This window comes from Sceloporus undulatus, chromosome 2, assembly GCF_019175285.1.
Source record: "Sceloporus undulatus isolate JIND9_A2432 ecotype Alabama chromosome 2, SceUnd_v1.1, whole genome shotgun sequence".
Classification (NCBI taxonomy): Eukaryota; Metazoa; Chordata; class Lepidosauria; order Squamata; family Phrynosomatidae; genus Sceloporus; species Sceloporus undulatus.
In genome coordinates, this window is record NC_056523.1 from 80,391,414 (window position 1) to 80,416,732 (window position 25,319).

Genomic DNA, 25,319 nt, shown 5'->3' on the forward strand with positions numbered 1-25,319 from the left:
GGTTGGTCACGGCCCCAGGGGGGTTATGGCAACCCTAGTTATACTATTTAGGCACTTGTGTAAGGAGGCATCCAATACTCCCTCATGCAAACAGTTCCCCATTTGCCAACAGCACCATAATATGTAGTTGCAGCACCAACCATATTTGGAATATCCACCAGAAATGCTGGGATGCCACCATCCTCAACACACACATACCATTTCTGCCTTCACCTTTCTCTTCATAAGCACATTCATGGAGCTGTACGGTCTCCTGGTACAGTCCTGGATTTCAGCTTCAGTCAGTTTTCAGGAAGAAGGCAACACAATAAGGACTAGGCAGCTCATGAAACTGGCCTAGAGTGTTGGTGTCATAACTAGTTGAGACTTGTTTTCTTGAAAACCAGCGCACGCAAAAAAGCAAAAACCTGGGGAAGGGGAAGACTGAGGGCATTGGCCCCTAAATAAGAATCCTTCCTCTCCAGTGAAATTTTCCCTTGGTCTCCGAATTTCTAGCATTTCAGTAACTTCAAAAACTTTAGTTGAGCATTTAAAAATACATTTCCATGGATTTAAAAATGGAAATGTATTTAAAAATACATTTTAGGCATACAAAGAAAACATGCAGACAAAGTTACCGATGAAATTTGAACACAGCAAATATGAATCCTAGGTCTGAACTCTTGCTCTCTGCAATGCTAAATTTGGGGACTCAAAGAATTTTTAACAGGACAGATTTTTTATTTAGAAGAAAAATGCCTTTATTTGCCTCCCTATAGCTATGCTGTTGGCTAAACTATTGACTACTGCAAACACATAGTGGTGGAGAGCCTCCCATTACTCCATCAGCATACTGGTCATCTGTGGAGATTATCAGACGGGGGATGGAACTTCCTTGTCCCATCTTTTTCCCATTCTTATAGCACGGTCACAAGAAGATGTTCATACAACGTCACATTTATCCCATCATTATCCCTTCCAGAAAGCATAATTGACCACGATCGTGCGAAAGACTTTGAAATGACATTCTGCAGATCCCATCATTGTCCCGTTACTGAAGCAGCATTACCCGGCATTTTGCATTAATGGGAGTTCATGTTAATACAATGCTGCTTCAATGATGGGACAATAGCGCTGCGATCTGAAAGCCTTTCATGGGATTGCAATCAAAGACGGGATAAGGATGGGAGAGTGATCCCATCCTTATCCCATCTGTGTGTGATAATCTTAGCTTCCATAGTTTTCTCACCTACTGGCCTTTCGTCTTTCCTGCAGTACCTCCATTTTTGGTCTCGGTCATAGTTCTCTGTGGTAGCACACCTGATGAGAAAGCACCCCACATCATGGAAGGAATACATGACAACTGGACTTCAGCCAAAACAGAGAGCTGCAAATCATTACTTCTCCCCATTGCCTCTGCATACAGGTTCACCAAGGCCTGACATGTGCTATCTCCCTCCTCCCTGGCAACATACACCTGTTGTGCCTTATACTTCCCACTCTTCACAGGGGCCCAGACTCAATCTGATAAAGAGGTGCTTACCAGTGCCGAGGATTAATAAAACTAACCGGGATGCAGGAATAGTGCATTTTACGCTGATAGCGAAAAGGGAAGTGGCAGGGCTCCTCATTGGATGGCATTTCTGTAAGACAAAATGAGGTGGGTGGGCTGCTTCTATTTAAATATAGCAGGAATGGTCAAAGCCTGACCTTCAGGCCTCATGCAACCCTACAGGGCTGCTTTTGTGGCCCCATACAGGCTCAAAAAGAGGAGAGGCTAAAGTTATGAGCATGGAGCATTCCATCTCTGAGCAGTAAGAAATTTCAGAGGAGCTGTTCCAGACTTTACCCAGAGACCTATGGCATGGTATACATTTTATAAACTTACATACAGGTTGAGCCTAAAGTTAGGGGAGGAGCAGATTCCAGAATATTAACACCCCTAAAGATTCCAGCTCTCCATCAGATTACTAGGGGGAGCCCCTGTGTCATAAAACATCCTACAGAAAACACATTAAGAAAATATGACCCTTGAAAGGTCATCCAGGCCATGACAATATAAGACAGGGGTGGGCAACTGCACTGCGTCTATTATTATTTATCATCATTATCATCATTTATTTATATCTCACCATCAGTGTACATGGCAATTTAAACAAACAGCTTACAGTTTTTAATCTGAGGGTTCCCTGCCCTCAGGCTTACAATCTAAAAATACACAAAGCTCAAGGAGTGAGAGAGAGGTTTAAATCTATCAGATGCTGCCTGTTCTTCTCTCCCTTCAAGATCACAGCAGTTACAAATGTGATGGAGGGAGGGCCTTTCCTCGCTGGGCCTAGGCATGATGGAGCTGTCTAGGGGGCATTTTTTAACCCCTGAGAGCTTTTGAGGGTTGCACAAGTTGCCAAAAAGATGAAAAACAAAACAAAATTAGAAATGGCTAGAAATCAATTTTTGGTTTTGTAAAATCTTTTTTAAAAATGTTAAATAGTACAGGTGACCCCTGATTCTTATTTAGAAAGTGAATTGCCACTCTAGAAAATGAAACTCACTTTTTTACAGGGAGCAAGAAAAAAAGGCAATCTGGGAAGACTGGAGGACTCAAGGGTCACATAAACAGCCTTGGAGTCCACATGAAGCTTCAGACCACACTTTGTCCATCCCTAACATAAAAGATTATAGAGTTCACATATTCTTTCCAGTCATTAGACACAAAGGTTGGCCTTCTGAACATGAGAGAATCCCTAGCTGCCTGATGCTGCTCAGAGAGCACTGCTGTTGCCACCACCCACTTCTTAAGCAGCATGAGAAAGCACATTGCCCAGGGCTCCTCAAATGTGGAGCTGGCCACCACTGAGAGAACGGGTGGTATGGATGGCGGGTATACAAATGACATACAGTCCAAATAAAGGGCAGTCCTTTATTTGACAGGCTATCAGAGAATAGCCCATCTGTTATGAAGTGTCCCCTTTTCAAATAATCAATTCATCCAAGTCTGTCTTAAAGATAAGAAACCTTATCTTTATGGTGAGCAGCAGGGCCTTGAAGTTTCTTGTTAATAATTGGCACCATGACATCAAACTGAGGAGGCAAATTGGTCCCTTGGCTCATAGTTTTCACAGCTGCAAAGAGAGCTATCCCATTTCTGATTAGAACATAACAATTATTTCTAAATTTGCATTTAGGCATATAAATGAACTCATGCATATTTTATGCAAATGTATGTACACTTTTGTCTTCTTGGAGTTTGGGGAGCGGAAGTTGTGACATAGCCTGTATTTTGGCAATGCATAACTGACAATCCACTTCCTTTCTTAATCAAAGGATCAGGATCCCAGCCATAAAAGTCACAGCAGTTCATCCTGGGGCTCACTGTTCCTTGACCTGGACAAGCACAGAGTTGGCTGATACTCACCTTCATGCTCCCTCTTGGGTGGTCTGTGTGGGATACCCTGCCAGGAAACGATGACAACAACAACAAATGATTGTTTTGCAGCAGCATGTGTCACTCTTTGCAACACAGTGCATGAGAGCATTTTCTTTCCCACTCTCTGGAAACCAGCCTACAACTTGAATGGAGTTTCCAGGGACACACAACAGCTTGAAGGCTGCTGATGGACTTATATTTAATTATTCCTCAATGGCATAAACAGCTCATCAAAGGCTCTGGAAACTTCTGCAAGATAATCTACATATACATTTTTAAAAGATTTAAGCCTTTTTAAAAAATAGCAATATAAATTATTTATCATACTTGTCCCACCTGGTTTGAAAAGTTCTAAATTGTAAAGTGATTAGTATGATGGGTGGGTACTCTTTTAATACATTCTGTTTATAGTTGTTATTTTTGATGAGCAGTACCACCTGATGGAGAAAATAGGATGATTCATTTTATGGCTAAAACCAATAATTAACCTAACTAAAACAAACCCAGCTCTTTTGAAAGGGTCATTGATTCAGTGGGTTTGCATTGGTTAGTAATAACAATTAATCAATTACATTTACATATGAACAAAAGCAGCTCTAAAGCTAAAAATATACTTTCTTGGAAGCATTTAGAATCTAAGCTTTAGATGATGCATAGTGCTTTTACATTGCATTTTTAAAAATGTGTGTAAATTGAGTTTGCTATTGTCTTGTCAGACAGGGGTGGGCAACTGTGGGAGGCTGGGGGGGGGGACATTGGTCCCCCAAGAGAATTTGGAGAGGTTGGGCTATGGGGCTTTTTTACTGTTGGTTTGTTTTAATGTGTATTTTATTTTATGTGTATTATTGATTGTATTTTAACTTGTTGTAAGCCGCCCTGATCGGAGGAAGGGCGGCATATAAATAAAAATTTTATTATTATTATTACACACCACACCACACGCACCTCCAAATACACACAAAAAATCAAAAAGTATTTTGTCAGAGAATGCCCTCTAGGGGGCTTGTGGCGGCATTAATTTCTTATGATTTAGGGGGGCTTCCTGGGACATTTGAGGCCTGAAAGAGGCCTTTTTTAACAGTAGAAAACGAGCAGGAGTCACTTTCTGCTTTAAAAAAGGGGGTGTCTCTATTATAAGCCAGCACGGCATATTAGTTTGAGGGTTGGACTATGGACTTGATTACATGGCGGGAAAGGCGGGATTAAAAAGGCATTTTACCTACAAAGTCCCCAGATCGATGCAAGACACATCATGATTAAAGAAAATTTATCCCAGGAATAACCAGGGAATAACCAGCAACAAATCATTCACAGGATTTCCCCATGAATGATTTGTTGCTGGTTATTCCCTTGTTATTTCAGGGGTAAATCCTCTCTAATCACGACATCACCTGAAAATCTTTGCTGCAATCTCAGGACTTGGCTGCCAAAATGCCCTTTTAATCCCTGCTTCTCTCTACTTTCCACCCATGTGATAAAGTATTATGACTCTGGAGATCAAGACAGAATTCCCTGCTCAGCCATGAAACCCACTGGTTGACCTTGGGCAAGTCACAATCTCTCAGCCAAATATGAAGGCAATGACAAATTACCTTTGAACAAATCTTGCCAAGAAAACCCTGTGATAGGTCACCTTAGGGTTGCCTTAAGTAGGAAACATCTTGAAGGCACACCACCACCACAACAATGACCCATTGGTCAGAGGGAGCAAAAGTATAGAGGAAATGACCCTGTGCCCTCCTAAAAGACATTTAGGGGATTTGGGAGGAAACTTTCACAATTTGTTTTTACCCCTGGGGTTTCTAAACATGGCAATTATGCCATCCTATACCCAGAGGGTATGGGGGGGGGTAATTTTGAAGCATAAAATTTTTGAACCCTCTTACTGGCAGGCCCAGGTTCAACAGAAATAGCCCTGGGGCCACATGTGACATCCACTTTTCCCACACCTGCTTTAAGCTAAGAAAACTAATGTTTTGAATTTGTAAAACCTCAAAGAAGCTTCTAAATGGGTGATGTGCTAAGAACAGGATAGGACAGCGATGGCTTGTGACGCTGATGTGAGTGGAACAGTGAATCTATTCTAAGGGGCCATTCAGACTACGAAAAAAACGGTTTTCAAACCGATTCTTGCACGTGAAGTTCATATTGGGCCCGATTCTGTCACAATCCATGTTGAGGCTTGCACAAGGAAATGCCCCTTACCCCGGGGTATCCAGAATCAGGCTAAAATCCGTCTTTTCTCAAAAGACTCGGGTTCAGCGAAATATGAACTTGCCCTCGATCATGTTCGGGGCAAATTCAGGGAGGGATTAGGGTCAGGGGGCGGGCAGAGGTCAGAGCATTCCCTCCCCTCATCAGAAGGGAGGGGGGAGGAGGAGGAGGAAAGAGCCGAAAAAAGGGGAATCGCTGGATGCAAAGGGTGACAGGAGGCAAAAAGGGGGTGACTGATGGGGTTAATTCAGGGCAGGTCGGGGGGGGGCAGAAGAGGCCAAGCTTCTGCTATACATCAGGGACCATTTCCCTTTGATTTTGATTTTTTTAAATTATTTTTGGCGAAAAATGCGCATGTTTGTAGGTAAAGATATATAGATATATATAGATATATAGATAGATTGTGAGCAGGAACAAGGGTCAATTCAGGGCAAGTCAGGGCACTACAGCAAGTGAAGCCTCTGCTGTCCAGCAGAGACCTTTTTCCTGTCTCCCATGCTCTTTAACATTTACATGAAACCGCTGGGAGAGATCATCCGGAGACATGGGGCGCGGGGTTATCAGTACGCTGATGACACCCAAATCATTTTCTCTATGTCTCCGACTGATGCAGTGACCAAGGATGGCGTCTCTCTTATCGAGGCCTGTCTAGAGTCAGTAATGGGCTGGATGAGGGAAAATCGACTCAAGCTGAATCCAGAGAAAACGGAGGTACTAGTGATAGGTTCCCCTGGTCCAGGAATGGCGGTGGTTCCACCTGTCCTGAATGGGGTCACGCTCCCTGTGAAGGACTCCGTACGCAGTCTGGGGGTGCTTCTTGACTCGTCGCTTCATCTGACTGCTCAGGTGAACGCGACGGTCAAGAGCACTTGTCATCAGCTTCGGCTTATTCGCCAGCTGCGTCCATACCTGGCCCAGAGGGACCTAGAAACAGTTGTACATGCTCTGGTAAGCTCGAGACTGGATTTCTGCAATGTACTCTACATGGGGCAACCCTTATACCAAACCCGGAAGCTTCAAATGGTGCAGAACATGGCAGCCAGGCTGGTCACTGGCGTTTCCAGGGCCAGCCATATAACACCTGTGCTTAAAGATCTCCATTGGCTGCCCATTTGCTTCCGGGCTCAATATAAGGCGTTGGTAATTACCTATAAAGCCCTAAATGGCTTGGGCCCAGGATTCCTGAAGGACCGTCTCTCCCCGTACATTCCGCCTCGCACCCTCAGAACATCTGGGCAGCATTTACTGAAAGTACCTGGGCCTAGATTATCCTCCACCACACGGAGGACATTTTCCACTGCTGCCCCAGTCCTTTGGAATACGCTGCCCACTGAGCTCCGCTCGACTACCACCCTGGCCCAATTCAGGAAGGACCTGAAAACCTTCCTGTTTCAACAGGCATTCCCCGATTAAAATCCTGTGGGCCTCCCTCCTCTTCCGTGGCCAAGAGGTTGGGCTATGGGGCTTTTTTGTCTGTTATTTTTATTGAATGGTTTGATGTATCTGTATTTTAATCTTCTTGTATTGTATGGATTGTTGTTTTAACCCTGCTGTAAGCCGCCCTGATCGCAGGAAGGAGTGGGATATAAATAAAAACTTTATTTATTTATTTAATTTATTTATTTATTCCTTTGGATTTTATTTTTTATTATTATTATTTTTGGCGAAAAATGTGCATATTTTTTCCTTTGGAATGACTGCTGCAATGAGAATGAATGGCTCCTTAGAATTCGAATGTAATGTTGCAACTTGGCAAATTGATACAGCTGTTGCTACTGTCTTCAGGGTAGCCTATTTTTTCCTTTGGAATGACTGCTGCAAAGCGAATGAATGTTAGAAATCGAATGTAATGCTTCTCTTTCCAATTAGGCAAATTGGCAAATTGATACAGCTTTTACTACTGTCTCTAAGGAATTCAGGGGTAGCCTAGGGAAAGCCAAAAAAAAAAGCGCATCCTTTTCTGGCATTCCGAGGTGAGGAATTAATTTTATTGTTGTTGTTGTTGTTGTTGTTATTACCTGTGTATGAGGCATTCTGAGGTGCCAAGTATTACCTGTGTATGAGGCATTCTGGGGTGCCAAGGGAGTAGGATACAGGCTACAGAGATGGCACTAGCTTTCATTTTGGGGTTGAAAATGGGGCCAAGGGCAGATCATAATCTACAACACTGACCCAAATGCCCACAACACACACACACCCCAGAGGTTTTTAAATTTGACAAGTGGTGCCTGGTCCTTTAAAAAAAAGGGAGGGGTGGAAAGCACACTTCTGATGCCCCTATCAGTGCTGGCAACGTCACCTATGACCATCGCGGAACTAACTTTGATTGACAGCCAGGCACCTTCACCTTAAACCCGAATTCTTCAAGAGGGCATTCGTGTTAAAATGCCCCTGATTGGTAGCACTTGCTTCCGGAGAGATTCAGGAGGGAGCCCCCCGAATTTGACCAGTTCGTTCCAGAGCAATGCCACCAGTGTGAATGAGGCCTAGGTTTCAGTGCAAAGCTTAAATGAGCAATCTAGGGTGCTAAATCCATCTTGGGGATAAACTTCAGCACACTGGAAAGCTTCTTTAAAGTCTGGATTAGAACCCAGAATGGCTTTACCACCACCTCAAACATGGAAGCCACCAGCTGACATGCATAAGGGATCAATATGGAATTCTCTTGGGCATTCTATATAGCAAGCATATGGAGAGGGGTCTAGGTAATTGAACATAGGCTAGAACTCTGCAGAGCCATCAAAAGAAAATTGGAAACAGAATAAGCATCAGGCACACTATAGCAAAAAAGATGACCATTTCTCCCATAAATGTTCACACATAACACATAGGATGATGGGAGTGAAGGCAGGGCCAACCAATACATGTTGTTGCCTGAGATGGACAAGATGGCTCTCCACTTTATTTCAAGTACAGAACTTAACAGGTTTGGTCATAGAATCTTATTTCAAGATTCAGGAAAACAGCATCTATTTCACTGGAAGACAGTAGAATCACTTAGTGAGAACAGGTCAGGCCTGTGCTTTGCTCACCAATGTTGATTACCCTGCAAATCACAAACCTAGGGAATGGGGCCTATCCCAGTGTGTTTGAGAGGGGTTAGCTCTGCACCCCTATAACTTTGGTGCCCCCCCTCATTTTGCCTAACTTACAAGCCACTACAATCTCTCCCATCTGTTTCTCTTTGGTGCTCACACTGAAGGGAAATGTCCCTCGGGCAGGCATATTTCATATCTCTAAGTTGAGCCTGTCATAAACCAAGATGGGTCCAAACAGAAAGATCATTAAGATGTTAAATGTACTAGGATCTCACCAGGAATGGTTCCTCTAGGCTCAGAACCACAAAAAGCAGCAATAACAGCAACGGCAGCAGGGATGTCATGGCGGTGGCCAGGCAAAGATGAAATGGTGAAGTGTATGCTCTGCTTCAAACAAAGCAAACAGTCCCAGATCGATACAACTCAAAGCAAAGGTCTTTGGATAGGATTTAATCAGCAGAAGGGGGATTGCAGCATCAGGACAAACAGAGATCCAAAGCAAAAGGATTGGGAGCCAGAAACAAAAAGATTTTATGGTGGACAATTCTGATGGAACCTCAGATGTTTTTTGTGCATTTGTAGCCCCCTTCCACTAGCACAAAACCATATGTCTAGTGCAGAACATCATATTAGGATAATGCCAGCTGCAGCTTTGTGAAAAAGATGTATTGTTCTAGTATAGAAATTAGCTTGAAAATGCATGTGCTGAACTTTCAGTTTCCAGAAGGAAACATTTATTCTGAAATGTCTGTGATGGGGAGGAAGCATTAGCAAAAGTTCTTTCTCCTTTGTCTTGTTACATCTGTCTATGTTATGTTAGTATGATTCCCCTCCATGTCTGATTGGCGCAAGGGGAAAATATTAGCCCTACTAGCACTATATATGTCCTGATCCAGATCCCCTCCCTGCCTGCTTCAGCAAAGGGTTTTAGAAGGGGGGAAAAAAAGATCTGAGAAAATACAACGGCAGCCTGGTCCCATCTTGTGTCAATTGGCCCTTGCTTTTTTCCTACCAATAACACCAATATTTTTATTGTTTCCTCAAGTCAAAACTAAGCTTCCCTAGTAAAAACATTGCCAGAAATGGGTTACTAAAGTATCACTAACAGCATAGGCTTTGAATCTGTTTCCAGTATAGATGGCTTTGTTATATAATTGTGAACTTAGGGAAGTACTTCATACTCTCCAACATTTTACAGATGAAAATGGGGACATGTGTGGCCAAGAAACAGCACAGTTTGTTCAAGATGGAAAATGTTAATGAGGAAGAGCACATAAGATAGGAAAGGCTGCATCAGAAGTGTCATTAAGGAGGTGCTGCAGGATTCAGACTGCATCAGGTGACACCCACCATAGCTCCCCAACTGTGATCAGCGGGCAAACAGACACTCTCCTGCTCACTCACTACTTGTGAGAAGAGCATCTCTCCACCCCTGAGCTGCATCCCTCCTACCCCAGCACCTTCCAGCCAGACTCAGGGGGCAGACAGAAGCTCTCCCACTTGCTGATGGTGACTGCAAGTGAGAAGGGTGTCTCTCTTCCCCCGGAGCAGCATGCCCTCTATGTCTTCCAGCCAAGCTCTGGGGTGGAGAGTCTTCACTCACAGTTACCATCAGTGAGCAGGCTGAGATGGTGTCTCTCTCCATCCCCTGAGCCACATCCTGTGCATCCCTCCATACCTTCCAGCCAGGCTAAGGCCAAGGGGTATCTCCAGGAAAGAACTAAGTTTGGAAAAGTTGAGCAAGTTTGGAAAAAGGACAAAGTATGATTACCTTGACTCCCACCTCCCCCACAAAACAACACAGTAGTGGTGAGACTTGTTTATACCAGAGACTAAAATCCAATTTAGGCAGGGTCCCAGAGGCTGCTTTACAATAGTGGGCTAAGAGCAAAGGGTGGGGCTAAGATCAGAGTAGGCTAAAGTGGAAGGGGCCAGATATAAGGTGTAACAATTTATTTACTTTCCCACCAAGAGTACAGATCTAAATCCAGTTACATACATTCTGCACAGAATATGTCTCACCTGCAAGGTGCAAATCAATTTCATAAGCATATTTAAAGTGTAAGTGCCTTTAAATACCTTTAATCTATGGCAAGTTATCAGAGATAGCAGAAGCAGATTATGAGTAGATGAGGAACCTCTACCGGCTGCCCATCTCTGTCTTAAAATAACTTTCAAAAGTATACTAATGTCCTGTATTGCTAGAAGGATACTGTGTCCTGTAAAGGGTCCTCAAGGTGACACATATAAGTTTTGATGGATAAATTTTAGTGTTGTTGAGGACTTTGAAGTTTATGTATTCCTCAGCCATTACTTTTTTCTTACTTGTGTGCTATTCATTTGTTGTAAGAACCCCATACTTTTTCATCCTTGACAATCTTGTATGGGAGGTGTAGGAATAATAACCAAGTACAGGTGAGGACTTAATTTGGGGATAAAAACAGAAATGTACCATGCTGCCTCCACTTGTCAACCATATCAAGGTATTATCTACCTGTCAAACTTGATGGATCTTAGTCCCACAACAAGCAGTGGAATGAAGAGGACTGGTTAGTTCTGACAAGTTCATTCTGGCTATGGCTGTTTTGGATACAAATGGTGGCACTGTGATCAGGCAGCAAAGACGCTATGCACTTTCTACCCAGCAACCTCTGCTTTGTTTACTCCAACAACACCTTTCTCACAGGAGTCTTGTTCGCCCTGGCAGCCAGGATGTGGAACTTAGCCAGACATCTAGCTTCATCCGGCAGATGTTATTTAGGAACATGTGACCATGTGCCTTCAACTGTCAAGTTTACACTGATCATACCAAATGTGAGGCCCATTGATAGCTGTGAACAATCTGGTTCTTCATGTTCATTGCTTAAGGGGTAATGCTTTATGAAATCTACCCTACTTATCTCTCTCTCTCTCTCTCTGTCAAGAACTGCATTTATCTTTCGAAGCTGGCCAGCCTGATAAATTCTTAGCATGATCCCATGTGTGATGTAAGGTACCTTTAAGACACAGCCCTTAGTGATATCAGCTGCAGTATATTTATACCAGTGGTTCCCAACCTGTGGGTCAGGACCCCTTTGGGGGTCGAATGACCCTTTCATGGGGGTGGCCTAAGACCATTGGAAAACACTTATTTAATTACAGTTATGAAGTAGCAACAGAAATAATTTCATGGGTTTGGGTCACCACAACATGAGGAAATGTATTAAAGGGTCGCAGCATTAGGAAGGTTGGGAATCACTAATTTATACTATTAAGAGGGTTGGAGAGGGATTGATTGTTCTCTTTTCCTCGTCTCACTCTCCTGGGACTGGTTGTGCTCAGTATCTCATGGATGAATAAACTTATCACTTTTACATGAAGGTTGGACTTTGGATTCTTACAAGATTGGATTCGAACAGCAGACACCACACCATGCACATTTATTAAGTCAATCTCATTGAGTTCAGCAAGACTTCCAAACTCAAAGCTAGTGAGTTGATAATTGCAATGTTTGCACATGAAGCTGAGGAAGGAAGGAAGCCTGTGCATATGAGACCGGGAACAGATACCACTGAATTCAGTGGGACTTCCTTCTAAGTAAATATGTAGAGGGACACCTGTGACATAACTTTCTGTTATTAATTTTTCCAAGGATACGGGCTCCTGCATAGACGAGAACCTCAACTAGAGGAACAGTGTGGAGTATACTGATCTCACTGCTATTCACCATAGCGTGCACTTCCCTCATGGCCTGCCTATAAGTGTGTATGTGTGTGTTTGTTTGTTTTTAAAGTTATATAGTACTTTTCCATAGCCAAAGCAAGTCCCATGGAATTTGTTTCATTTAAATTTTCTAGTTGATTGGATTGTTTAGTTCATACAATAAGATCACTTTAATAAACCCTTTCTCATCTTTTCTTTTCTTTAGTTTTATACCAAGGGATCAGCACATCTGAATGACTCATTATTAATCATGTTTTTGACATGCTTTCTATGTCTTGTCCTCCTTTGGAGCAAGTAAATCCTCTAATTCATTTACCTTGACCTAAAAGCTGTGGGTGTTGGCGTATACGTTGCATCTCAACTATGCATTGTGTCTCTCTTCAAGTGTCTGTCTGCGTAGCACTTTCTCTACCCTTATCAAATTTTTGAGGCATGCCTTTATTAGCCTCTCTCTCTATTTTCCCATGGAATATCTCAGGCCATCTCAGGACATAGCAGGAGCAGAAAGCATTTCCTGATATAGCAAGATAACTGCATGTGCATCCATCACACATGACTGTGTGTATGTAGAGAGTATGCACAGTTTCTTATATGGAAGTAATGCCTGTGTAGGAACTCCGTGTGAAGCAACCCTTTCAGTTTTCTGGGCTATGTCAACCAGGCAGACTAAGCTCTGCCAGCCAGCAATATATATGTATCTCTTACAAATAATTTGCTTTGAACTTGGAATAACAAAGTGTTTGTGCAGCTTTTTCTCTGACGTGGCAGGAAGCAGATACCCAGTGTCTCAAAATTCAGCAACCATGTTGTACAAGAAGCTACAGCCTGGCAGGCACATTCATCCAGATAGCATTAATACTTTAGTAGTGGTCAAGATAGTTTGATTCATATTCAGGTTGTGACCCAGTGTGAGTTGACTGGGTCACTGTTTTGTGTTATAATGAAACCAATGACTACAGCAATTTTGTGTATCAATGCTGAGGTATATAAGCCTTCATATTAAAGGGCAATTTTATAATTTATGAAGTGCTCTCTCTCTCTCTCTCTCTGTAAATAAACATTTCCCAATGCACAGTTTAGCAGGACAACATGTGACTAACATGACTTTCCCAAATCCATCTGCCTTGTATTTTTAAAAGTATGTGTCTCCTTTGTTAAGGAAAAAGCAACATGGGTTATACAGTAAGAGAAATAAAACTTGTATGTGAGAGTCAGAGTGACTCAGCAGAAGCCAATTGAGAACCACACAGGTGTGAATGGTAAGACAATTAACAGGTCCAGAGTGCCAAGGACAAGAAATGCATAGTGGATAATTGGACACACCTGACAATTGTTAAGTGGTCAAGGCTGAGATGATGAAATCATTAATTGTGGGATGAACAAGGAGAACCAATGAGAATGTTGTACACGCCTACTGGGTGGAAACAGAAAACAGTAGGTGGTGCCATGATATGGCTATAATAATGACTATAGATCCCAGTGCATTTTGTGGGTAGTAGTTGTGAGTAGTTGGATTAGAAAGTGAGGAGTTGAGTATTGTTTGGAGCTGTGTATATAGTAGAATAAAGTAGATCTTTTATATAAGACTACTGAGTTGTCTGGTGTCTTGGGTGAAGCTACAAGAACCAGCAGGACCCTGGTGAAGAAGGGTGAAGACTTCTGTGGAAGCAAGAGTGAGAAGGCTTGGAGAGTTTGTCGGGGTCTTCAGCCTGTTCTCTGCAACTCTTGCAAAGATACAACAACTGGCCAAAACTGGTCAGCGTGGTGCACAACCAGGTGGTGAGTTCCAGGCCAGGTGAAGAGCCACAACTCCCATCATCCCTGACATCCTTATGATTCTTTGTGGCAGAGCTGGGTAATTTCTGAAGACTGCAGTAGATGACTCCCTGAACTGACCAGGGGCCATACCATTGGTGTTGTCACCAAAAGTAATTCCTCTGCTTTCTTCACCATGTAGGGAAAAAGGAGCAGAAGTAAAACTATCAATTTAATACCCACATGGGAATAGGAGATTTCCATCGTGTTGAAAAGGTGCTTTCCAGTGATCACCACAGTCTGAAGGTTTCCCTCTCTTGGACCAGACCAAAATTGAAACCCATGGCTCTGCAGAATGCATCTGCCTTACATGTTTAGTCATGTGCCTTGTATTTTTATAGAGAACTCTCCTGATTCTCAGTAGCAGGGATGGTAAAAAGGCATCAGTGAGGCTCTCATATGTTCAGGAGGGTGCCTACTTCTAGTGTGCAAGACAGAGCATCTTATTTCATTCTATAAGGGGAAAGGAAGGGAAATAGAAGGAGATACTGCACTGTGTGGTTTTTCTACAATATCACTGTTGTTCTTTAGTGGTGAAATCCATCATCATCCCCAGAAACTGGAGGGCAGAGAGGTCTGGTAAAATAGCTGCTGGGTGGTTTGCATTCAGAACTTGTTGACCACCCTATACTGAGAGTAGAAGAGAAAAACAATACTGTACTTTGCATTCAGAACAAGAAAAGATGAAGTGGATATATGCAGCAGAGAAAACAGCAGTGTGGAGCTTCAAAATGTGTGTGTGTATGCTTGGGGATGGGGGTTGTTGGCATTGTTATACATTCCTGGCTTCCCCAAGTAGTGAAAAGTTCTAAGAGTAGAGAGAAAGCACTGGCAATTTACCCTGCTTTTGTAATATTTGCTTTATTTACAAATGTAAGAACAGAGTACAGGTATATCTCAGTTAACAAAATAGATGTGCTCCTGGGCACTACCTCTAACAGAAACTTAGGTACCAGAGGTAGACATAACATGGGAAGAATAAGAATAGGTTCCTACATTATGGGAAAACAAGAGAAGCTGAACATGTTTCAGCAAACCCTTTGTCCCAAACTTGCATCAGCCCTGGGCATAAAAATATTGAAAGAATCATGAAACTCCTGGGCTTAATTATCTAAATTACTCACACCATTTCATGTCTGAGTTTTGATTCTCCCAGTCCCAGGTTTCTTTTCAGCCTTTAGTTCTCCAACAACCACATTTCCATAGTTACTCTTCAAATCATAGCTCTGCCTTGCTCCGGAACCGACTGCATTCCTCTCTAGAACTGCCTCTGTTCCTATTGTTCCTACTTTCTCTCTGCCCACAGATCTTTAAACTCTGAGTATAGTCTAATATCTTAGTGTGTATCCATACTGTAGTATTAAAGCACCACTTTGGTGTTTATCACACAGAGGTTTTCTCAGCTCAGATCTGGGGTGACTCCTAGTTCAGCAATGTGAATTCATGTTATAACCTGAATGTTGTATCACACCTGGTTGCCCTTCGATTGCCCTTCTGAATCGAGGGGGAATTGAATCCAAGGCAAGTCACGTGATGCGGATTCACGCAAAGCGGAGTGAGTGCAAATTGTATTACCACACCAGTGTATACCATGCGGATTCAACTATTCGAATCGGCAACCTTGCGCATGCTCAATGGGGGACTGAACGCATCGTGACCTAGTAAATTTCTGGGGTGAAAAGGGGCGCAAGTTCTTGTTCTCTGTTTCGCGTAATTGCGTGATTGTGTGAATATTTGCCTCATGAATATTTCTGTGTCTTCTTCATCCCCCCCCTTTTTATTTTCCCTTCCATTTCAGCAATTTCAACACACACATTCACCATTCACACAAATATATATTCCAAAAAATGATTTGCCTTGAAAGTTGCCCTGAAAGTGAAAGGACTCACCGAAAGAAAATTGGGGGGGGGGGGGGGGAATTGCAGTGCCACATTATGGGAAATTTGCAACCCAGGGGGTTTTCAGTGGTGTACCAGAGCAGAAGCAAAGTTGCATTTCACACCAGACCAATTCGGAGTGAAATCAAACTGAACTTGGAAGCGATTTCTGTGAATTTGCTTGTTACTGATTTCACCAAAATGAGGGGTCACTTTGGAATCACTGTGGAAGCACCACGGAAGGAGCCCTCATACAAAGGAATCATGTGTGATGACACATCACATTATTGTGTGAATTTTTATCGTTGGACCCGCAGTCACATTGGATCTGAGCTGCAAAAAGCTGCAAAAACCTCAGTGTGATAAACACCTTTGACACCACTTTAACTGCTATGACTCTATCCTACAGAATCCTGGGATTTTTAGTTTGTTGAGGTATTCAGCCTGGTCTATTAGAGAACTGATGCCTCACCAAACTACAGAAACCCAGGATTCTGTAGGACAGAGTCATGGCAGTTAAAATGTGTCAGACTACTTTAATTTTGCAGTGTGGATACACCCTTAATCCAATGATGTCCCAACCACTGGACCCTGGTGTCACCCAGTGCAGAGGGGCTGTCAGCGGGGGCAACAGCAGCCAAAATGTCTGCTCAGCCCTTTCCTTCACTGCAGCAGCAGAGGTCGCCTTGTAAGGAGGCCTCCACCACCATGGCAAATCTGGGAAAGGTGCATTCCACTTGGCTCTCACCTTTGCTGCTGTGGTAAAGTCAAAAAAGGTATGCTTGGACCTCTCCTTTGCTGCCACAATGAAGCCAGGAGGTGCGCAGCAGAAGGAGGGCTCAGCTTGGTGTCATCCCTCTTCTAGGGTGTCAACCAGTGCAGTTTGCACCCCTTCAACTCCCACAACCCCCCTAGTGACACCATTGCCTTAGTCATTTCCCTATCTCTAGAAATTATCCATCAGATCCACATTATATACTTTGCCAATGGTATGCTGCTGATTTATGAAGTGCAAAAGCTCATTGTGGCAGCTGTCATAACCACACTCACAAGGATATTCCAGAAATGAAGGTTGCTGTGTTGAACCTACACACACAGTATAAACACTGTATATCACACACAGACTAGCAGTACATAATCTTCTATTTAGTAAGTTCAGTTGAAACATATGGTGGAGCATGCATATTCCTACTCCACTAACTCACCTTGTACTTGCATATTCTTCTAGTGATCCAATCCTTTAAGCCCCATAAGTTTAGGTGTTTCAAAATTGCACAAGTACTAAGATGATTACATTATTTTGCTTTCTCCATGTCAGGAAGCTAGTCTAGAGGTAAATCATGTTCAAAAAAGTAATGGACAATATAGTTTTGTGATGGTGGAGAAGGAGGAGGGCAAAGACGATGACGACACTCCAATACAAGTCAGATGATGCTATGGAGAAGGCCTTAGGCAATACCATGGTGTCTACGTCATGTTCCTGAGGCCCTTCACAGTTGGGCTAGCAGGTTCACCTGAATCCATTAGATTATGGTTGTTTGTTCCACAGCAGGGCAGTTTCCAGTTGGCAGCTTTAATGTTGAAGTAGTACACCAGAGGGTTAAGAGCACTGTTGATACTAGCAAGGGCCATGGCTGCCCGTTGAGCTGAACACGTGAAAGGCAGCAGTCCTGGAGCAGATAGGATCTCAATCCGGCCAAGTGTGTGCAGGATGTGGATGATATGGAATGGTAGGAAGCAGAAGGTAAGCAGGCCAGTCACCATCAGAAGAGTGTGAAGAGAGTGCCTGCGTAATGGGGAAGCCTGGACTGACCCATGAGTAAGATTCATAATGCGCCGGGCAATCACAACAGAACAGATGACAATGGTGATAAAAGGCACAAAGAAACCCAAGGCTGAAGAGGCAAAGACCATGGCAGCCAGTCCACTACTCCATACATGAGTTGGAAAATTCTCCATGCAAGCTGTATTCCCATTTGGGAAGCGATGGGTCACGGTGCTCTTGGAGAAGAATGTTAGCAGCCCAATCGCTACCAAGCACCAGATTGCCATGGAGAAGAACACACGGTAGAAGGGCCACCGGAGGCGCAGGTAGCGGATAGGGTGGACAACAGCCAGGTAACGCTCAAGGCAGATGCCGGCCAGGAAGAGAGTGCTGCTGAACATATTGGCCAGGAAAAGAGCATTGGTGGCCTTACACAGGCCCTCACCAAAGGGCCAGTCATTGCGCCTAGCATGATACACAGCCTGCAGGGGCAAGGACAGGACAAATAGCAGGTCGATGACAATGAGGTTATAGATGAAGATCATGACAGGTGGGGCCTGGGCCCGGGTGGCCCAGCAGCTCCACAAGGCGACACTGTTTGAGGCCAAGCTCATTGTGCAAACCAGGCTATAAATGACTGGAAGGAGCAGGTGCTGGAACTCTGCTTTGGCAACACACTGCAGTGGTGCTGATGTGTTATGGTGGGAGCTGGGGATTTCCTTCAAAAGGGACGACTCCCCTGGAGAATGTGTGGCATTTTCCCACATCTGCAAAGCAAACACATGATCTGTGTAATAGGTTAACCTAATAGAGTCTATTCTTGGAGCCCACTAGGAACCCCTAAAGAAGGGAAGGGGAGCCCTGGTGGCACAGTGGTTAAGCCACAAGGTTGTGAGTTCAATCCCAGCCAGGAGCTCCAGGATTGACTCAGCCTGGCATCCTACTGAGGTCGCTAAAATGCCCTGAATTCTTTTCCATGTAAATATCCCTGGTCTAATAAAAGGAATCATTTGCTTCATTTGAGGCCCTATCTGTCCCTGTCTGGGATATCTTCTGTCTTCTCGTTGCCATACGCTGCTGCCTCCTCATCAAACAAAAGCCATCCCACCCTTCCCCAAAGACCCTTGACAGCTCATTTCCTCTCTTGCTCCACACCTCTTTGCTGAAGTTTCCCATGGTCACCAAACAGGATTTTACATTTGTAAGTATACCCCAGAGTTAGCTGAAAGATGCTGCTGCTGTTCTTAGCAGAGGATGAATGTTAAAGTAAATGCCATCTTGCTGTTCCTCTGACAGGGCCTTGTTGAGCTTGTAAGCAATTGCATGCAAAAGCAAAATTTAAAGTAGGAAGTTTTGCAGAGTTCAGGATTAATTTGTGATGGGTAAAGCTGCATGCTCTTGCTTCCAAGCTGCCCTGTGTGCCTGCCAACTTTTTGGAGCACAAACTACCAGAAACTACAAACGCTGTTAACCCCAGAAGCCTGTCACATGCATACCTTCTGTGTGCCAATTATCCAGAGAGATGCCTGCTCCTCCACTAGTGCAGTGAGACTTAGGAGAAATGAATGTGTAGAAATTAGTCAGGGAGGAAAGCATACTGTAGATGTCCTTATCAGCCCATCCCTGTTTCCTGTATTGGCCCTGAAATGCATAGTTTTAGAACTAAATTTTATTTTTGGCACTCACAATGATAAGGTTCAGAATTCTGGGGCTACTGTGTATGCTTCGTCTAGCCCTTAGTGTTGTCTCCTTTGTTTAATACTTGGCATGGACCTTCTTTTATTAATTCTGATTTTCTCCTGCTACCTATCAGGTAGATATAGAATCCACTGTTGGCTTTTACCAGGATAAGCAAATGTTAGTCTGCAATTTTCACTAATCCCAGTCGATTTAGACAGTTGTGAGGGGTTAAGGGAGCTGCAGTCCAACAACAGCTATAGTAGCCTAAGTTGCTCCCCCCCCCTTTTGGATCCAGCAAATCAGAATGAGGGTGGTTCCCTATCCTGATTTCACCCATCCTCAGACACAGAATTTGGCAGAGGGTCCAGTCATAATGGGCCCAAGACATTTTGCTGCTGGAGGTAAAGGACAAGATACAGTTCCACCATTTTAAATGGTTTTTATCTTTGCATATTGTTTGCTTTTAAAGTAATATTTATATTTATATATTTTTACTGATGTTTTTGTATGTTTTAAAATCCATACTGTTTTTTGTTAGGAAAAAGGTGAGATATAAATTAATATTATCATCATCTTGCCATGAGAGGTGGGAGAGCAACATCTGCTGCACCTGACAGGCAGGCTAGTTTAAGTGATGGAGGACAGGCCATATGAAATATCCCCCTTTCCCCTCTCACATAGGGAGGAGAAGGGGTGCTGGGAGATTGGGATGGGGTGAACTGAAGGAATGATCACCCAAGACTACTCTCCAGCATCTGCCACCTGAGGTCACTACTCCCTTTGCCTAATGCTACACCACACCCCTCAGTCTGTAAACATTATAGTTTCTCACTTGTAACCTCCCATGCTTTCTCCCTGCTTCAGTCATGGTGAAGAGAAGAAGTCCACTTGTGTTATGTTTAGCAGAGCCCACGTTAAACAATTGACTAGAGGGCCGATGGCTTCGATCACCTTCACTGGAGGATTTTAAACAGATGCTGGGTGGGAAGGGATTTGCTGAAGACCCTCTAGTTCTGGATTTCCTGTACTAAGAAGAACTATTGACTTTTAAACTCAACTCAGGATAAAAAGCACTAGTCTCTTCCAGAAAATTGCTCCTAGCACTACCAGTCAAAAAGTCTCTGGAGCAAGTGTTGGGGGGGGGGGGGGGATGAAGATGCAGAAAGTTGAAGAGGGAGTGAATAGATCTCTGTTCTGCTGGATAAAGACCAGAGGCTACAGTCCATTATTACTACTTTTATCATCGAGAGGTTGCCAGTGGCAGCTGGTAGCACTAAAGTTAGTGGGGTGATGAAACTGCTTAGAGTTGCAGTCCAGTTCTCAAAGGAGCTATAAAACATGCAGAACTCTATCTCCCAACATCAGTTCACTGTGAATAGTTCCTTTAAAATTCAGTCAAAACCTCAGCTGATTCGCCACCTCACTGGCATCAGAGCCTCCAGTCTTCACTGATCTGTTCTCATAAGGATCATGGTGATGCAAAATAGGGAAGAAGTGTATTGCCCTCTTTGAATATCCAACACACCTGTCAATCAGTTGTCAGCCACCGATAGAAACATAATGCATTATAAATTAGTGTTAGTAGTATATCCATCTGGCAGATGAAGGACTAAGACTAAGAATTTACAGCTATCCTCAGGCCACTTAATAAAGTAAGAATTAAACTCAGGAAGACACCAGGGTCTTAGCCATTATATGATATTTGTGCCATTTTTTCAAATGTTGTGAATGTGATCAGTGAATACAGAGATAAATGTAAATTAGTTTGTGTATCTCTATCATGTTGTTCCTAGGGTATATCTACACTGTAGAAACAAGGCTGTGTGACATCACTTTTGAATGCTGTACAGGTCTTTAGCCTTCTTTGCCAAAGGGCGAAGGTTCCTTAGAAAACCAGAAATCCCAGGATTTTGTAGGCTGAAGCTATGGCAGTTAAAGTGGTGTCAAATTGCTTTATTTCTACATTGTGGATGCACCCCTGGAACCTATGCTAATCAGCACCATGATCCCACAGTCCTGGAACAAAACATGCTTACTTGAGCCACATGACTTTTCATCAAAATGGAGATGAGAGAGAGTTCCAGACACAAGTCTTCCTGGAAATGACTTCAGGTTCCCTAGAAAAGTATCACCACCCAGTGATCTGGGTGTAGCCTGGCACATGGAACATGATTAGTGTTTCTAATCAATAGAAGTTTATTGTCTCTGGAGCAAGGGAATTAAAAGTATCATTCTAGTCTATTTTGGTCAAGCCTCACCTGGAATACTGCGTCCAGTTTTCGGCACCACAGTTCAAAAAGGATGTTGAGAAGCTGAAGCATGTCCAGAGGGCAACCAAAATGGCAAAATATTTGGAAACAATGCCTTATGAAGAGAGATTTAGGGAGCTGGGTATGTTTAGCCTGGAAAAGAAAAGGTTAAGAGGTGATTTGATAACCCTGTTTAAATATTTGAAAGGCTGTCATATTGAAGAGGGAGCAAGTTTGTTTTCTGCTGCCCCAGAGAATAGGACCTGGATTCAAACTACAGGAAAAGAGATTCCACCTCAACATAAGGAAAAACTCCCTTACAGCAAGACCTGTTTAACAGTGAACACACTCCCCTGGGGAGTGGTGGAGTCTCCTTCTTTGGAGGTCTTTAAATAGAGGCTGGATGACCATCTGTCAGGAGTGCTTTGATACTGTGTTCCTGCATGGCAGGAGGTTGGACTGGATGGCCCTTGAGGTCTATTCCAGCTCTATGACTTTAGAGGGATAGAATAGAATTGGCTTTTGAGAGTGGCTGGAAAAGTACATCAGGGGCAACTCTCATAATATAAACACATTTTGTTGTGTTGACTTTTTAATTTATCACATTAGGAAAATCGGGGGTTTAACCAGTGATTAAATCGCGATTAAAGATTTTCACACGCATCACGCTTAAAGAGCCATTATCCTTGGAATAACAAGGGAATAACCAGGCAATAAACAGCAACAAATCATTCACCGGATTTCCCCATGAATGATTTGTTGTTGTTTATTCCCGGGATAATGACCTTTTAATGTTAACATCGTGTGAAATTTTAATTCCGATTGCGTGATTTTCAGAGGTTAATCGCTGGTTAAACCCCCGATTTTCCCCATGTGATAAAGTCCTTAATATCAATGTTTATCCCCCATTGCTAAAACACAGTTATGTGGCCTTGCTTGGCTTTGCCTTTTCCTGCCCTCTGTTCCTACTCAGGGATGCCTTTATTATAATAGCAGCTCATCATTCCCTCCAGCCATCCCCTCAGGGAAAATGTCTCTATTTCTGGACAATGAGACCCTGTCTAGAAAGGGAACACTTCCTGGCACATTAGCCCTTCTTAGCAGCTTCTGACAGACCACAAAGAATAATGCTAAGCTCATTGTAGCAAACAATTGCTAACAGTTGTATTACATAGGAAATGAACTTGCTGCAATCAGGAGAGCTCCAAGGAAATGGTTTGCCTGCCATTGAAACCTGTCTTTTTTGGGCTTTCCCATAGTGCCACCTGCTGCTCTGATTGTGCCATGGCAATGCAGGGATTTCCATTAACCCTTTAGTACATATTTGTTATGATCATGTCTGCAAAAACATTATGTGCCACTAAATTGAAAAAAAGAAAGAACTTGCAAAGGTAAATGAATGGATACTCAAATTGTATGACTATATGGAGATAGACAAGTTGATACAGCTAGTAAAATAGAAATCAATGGACAGTATAAAGATGGACTAGGAGCCACTGGTTAATTACCAGTACTTAAAAGAAGAAGGTGGTATAAACATGGTTATTGCTTTAGAGTGACAAGACTGCTAGGATAAAGACTAATGAAGAAAGATAAAATGTGTTTGCACAGAAATGGACTAATATGGAGATAAATAATTATATGAGTATGGAGTCAAATGATAAAAAAGAATAAAAGTAAATATAAGAAGAAAAAATGTCAGGAATTCAAAGAAACCAGGAAGTAAATTTATGTATTTGTGTTAATGTTATTAGTTTTGTTGATGTATGGTGTTATGTCGTGTTATAATATTTGATATGCTATACAACAATGAATGTTTTTAGCTCAAACAGGAAAAATATTTTAAAAAAACCTTTTTAGTCCATGCTTGCAAGTTTCTGGGTTAAATCGGATATTAAAGGGACCATGTATCCCCACCACCCCATTTAACCTCCCTTCAGTTTCCTCTTATTGAACAAAATTTCCTGAGATGTGTGCCTAAGCAACAAGATTTGCAAATTAAGGCTGTGTTTGGTCTCAAGTGAACAATAAAAGAAATAAAACATGCTAAATGCAAGATATGTAAGTGAGAAAATCACATGACAAACAGACAAACAGGATGGGAATTGTGCAGTCTTTGGGCTACATGAGGCCTTTTGAGGCATCTAGTGTGGCCCATGGGACACACACTCTGACCCTTCCACCACCTCCCAGCATTTCACAATTTCTTTGGTCGGGGACGGGGGGAGTCTTTAAGCTGAAAAACATTACTCACAACCTTGAAACAGCAACTTCCAAAGTCCCAAAAGGCAACTGGGTGTCATACTGGGTCATCCCAAATGGCACCCACACTCTGAGCTCCAGAGATTTCCCATCCCTGCCATAAAGGTTGTTAGGGAAAAACATGATTGGATGTAGTTTTTTCTTTCTTTTCAGGGGAATGATGCTCAATGCAGAAAGAATTAAATCCCTTCCTCCCACTTTAGTCCCAAACTAAATTGGCCCTGCACCATAGTTGCTATTTTTAAGTTTTAAAAGACAGTCATTAATTCATGCCCTTCCATCATCCCATCTTGATTGGCCCTATACCTGAGCCTATATTCTTCAGCTTATACTTCAGAGATGAATAAACTGTGGCCCTTCAGATGTTACTCGATGACCCCATTTCCCATCAGTCTCAAACAGCAATGGCCAATGGTCAAGATGCAGTGGCTAATTAATGTCAGGAGGGCCACAGGTTCCCCACATGTTCTACACATAATTGTGACCTGTGGTGTGAGCATGAGCACCTGCTCACTTAGGCTAAAATATATATATAGAGAGAGAAGCCCTTTCCACTGTGTATCCTGCTGCTGTCAGTCATTCCTCTCTAACTTCCCAGAATACGTCTTACAGCCAGGGCTCAGAAATGAAGTGCATAACTAGTAAACTAGTAAAATTATAATTGATATAAAAAAGCCGACCCTGCTATAGGGATGGAAAATGTTGATGGACCACAACAACTCCTGCCAACTCTCACCACTGACTATACTGGCTAAGGCCAATGGGAGTATCAGGCTTACAACATCTGGAGGACCACACATGGCTTAGCCCTGCTCTACTGTTTGCCCAGATCAAAAGGAAATGGCGTGTTCTGTATCAGAGGTGCATCTCACAAGAAAAGAAGGGTCCCTGCTAAAGAGGTATACTGGGATCCTAAAGTTCTCTGCCTTTTAACATCACCTGAACGGTGGAACAGTATTCACTACAGGTAGTATGGATTTAACACCCTATTCTGCAGGCTTTAAAAATGATTCCCTATCTATATTTAATTAATTTATTTAATGGATTTATATCACCTTTCTCCCAAAATGGGATTTAAAGCAGCTACATATATGACACTTCCAAGGCAAATTCAGCTGACAAGGATGAACCACAAAAAGAATGAGCCTACAGACAGGGTTGCCTTGGGTATTATTTATTTTTATTCATTTATTTATGACATTTGTATGATACTTCACAATAATAACAGCATTCTCTGGACAGCTTACAATAAACAAGTCTAAAAATTATGTAAATAGAAGATAACACATAAGACTATAAAATCAAAAGCAG

At 42.8% G+C, this 25,319-nt stretch overlaps 2 protein-coding genes across 2 annotated transcripts in view; both read right to left on the minus strand.

Moving 5' to 3' along the window:
- Nucleotides 1–9,067, minus strand: part of F12 (coagulation factor XII) — a 28,715-nt gene extending 19,648 nt beyond the window's left edge. Inside the window, exons 1-4 of the mRNA XM_042447492.1 lie at nucleotides 8,934–9,067; nucleotides 3,395–3,431; nucleotides 1,523–1,622; nucleotides 1,148–1,299 (exon numbers count right to left, since the gene is read on the minus strand). Of these exons, the coding sequence (XP_042303426.1) occupies nucleotides 1,148–1,299; nucleotides 1,523–1,622; nucleotides 3,395–3,431; nucleotides 8,934–9,002 (358 nt within the window). The 5' untranslated portion in view covers nucleotides 9,003–9,067. The remainder of the gene's footprint in view (nucleotides 1–1,147; nucleotides 1,300–1,522; nucleotides 1,623–3,394; nucleotides 3,432–8,933) is intronic.
- Nucleotides 9,068–16,566: 7,499 nt separating this feature from the next.
- LOC121922405 (lysophosphatidic acid receptor 6-like) lies at nucleotides 16,567–19,359 on the minus strand. Its single transcript, XM_042451829.1, has 2 exons — nucleotides 19,314–19,359; nucleotides 16,567–18,584 (listed from the first exon to the last, which is right to left on the minus strand). Exon 2 carries the CDS (start codon nucleotides 18,582–18,584, stop codon nucleotides 17,520–17,522), a length of 1,065 nt encoding a protein of 354 aa, XP_042307763.1. The 5' UTR covers nucleotides 19,314–19,359; the 3' UTR covers nucleotides 16,567–17,519.
- Nucleotides 19,360–25,319: the final 5,960 nt, after the last annotated feature.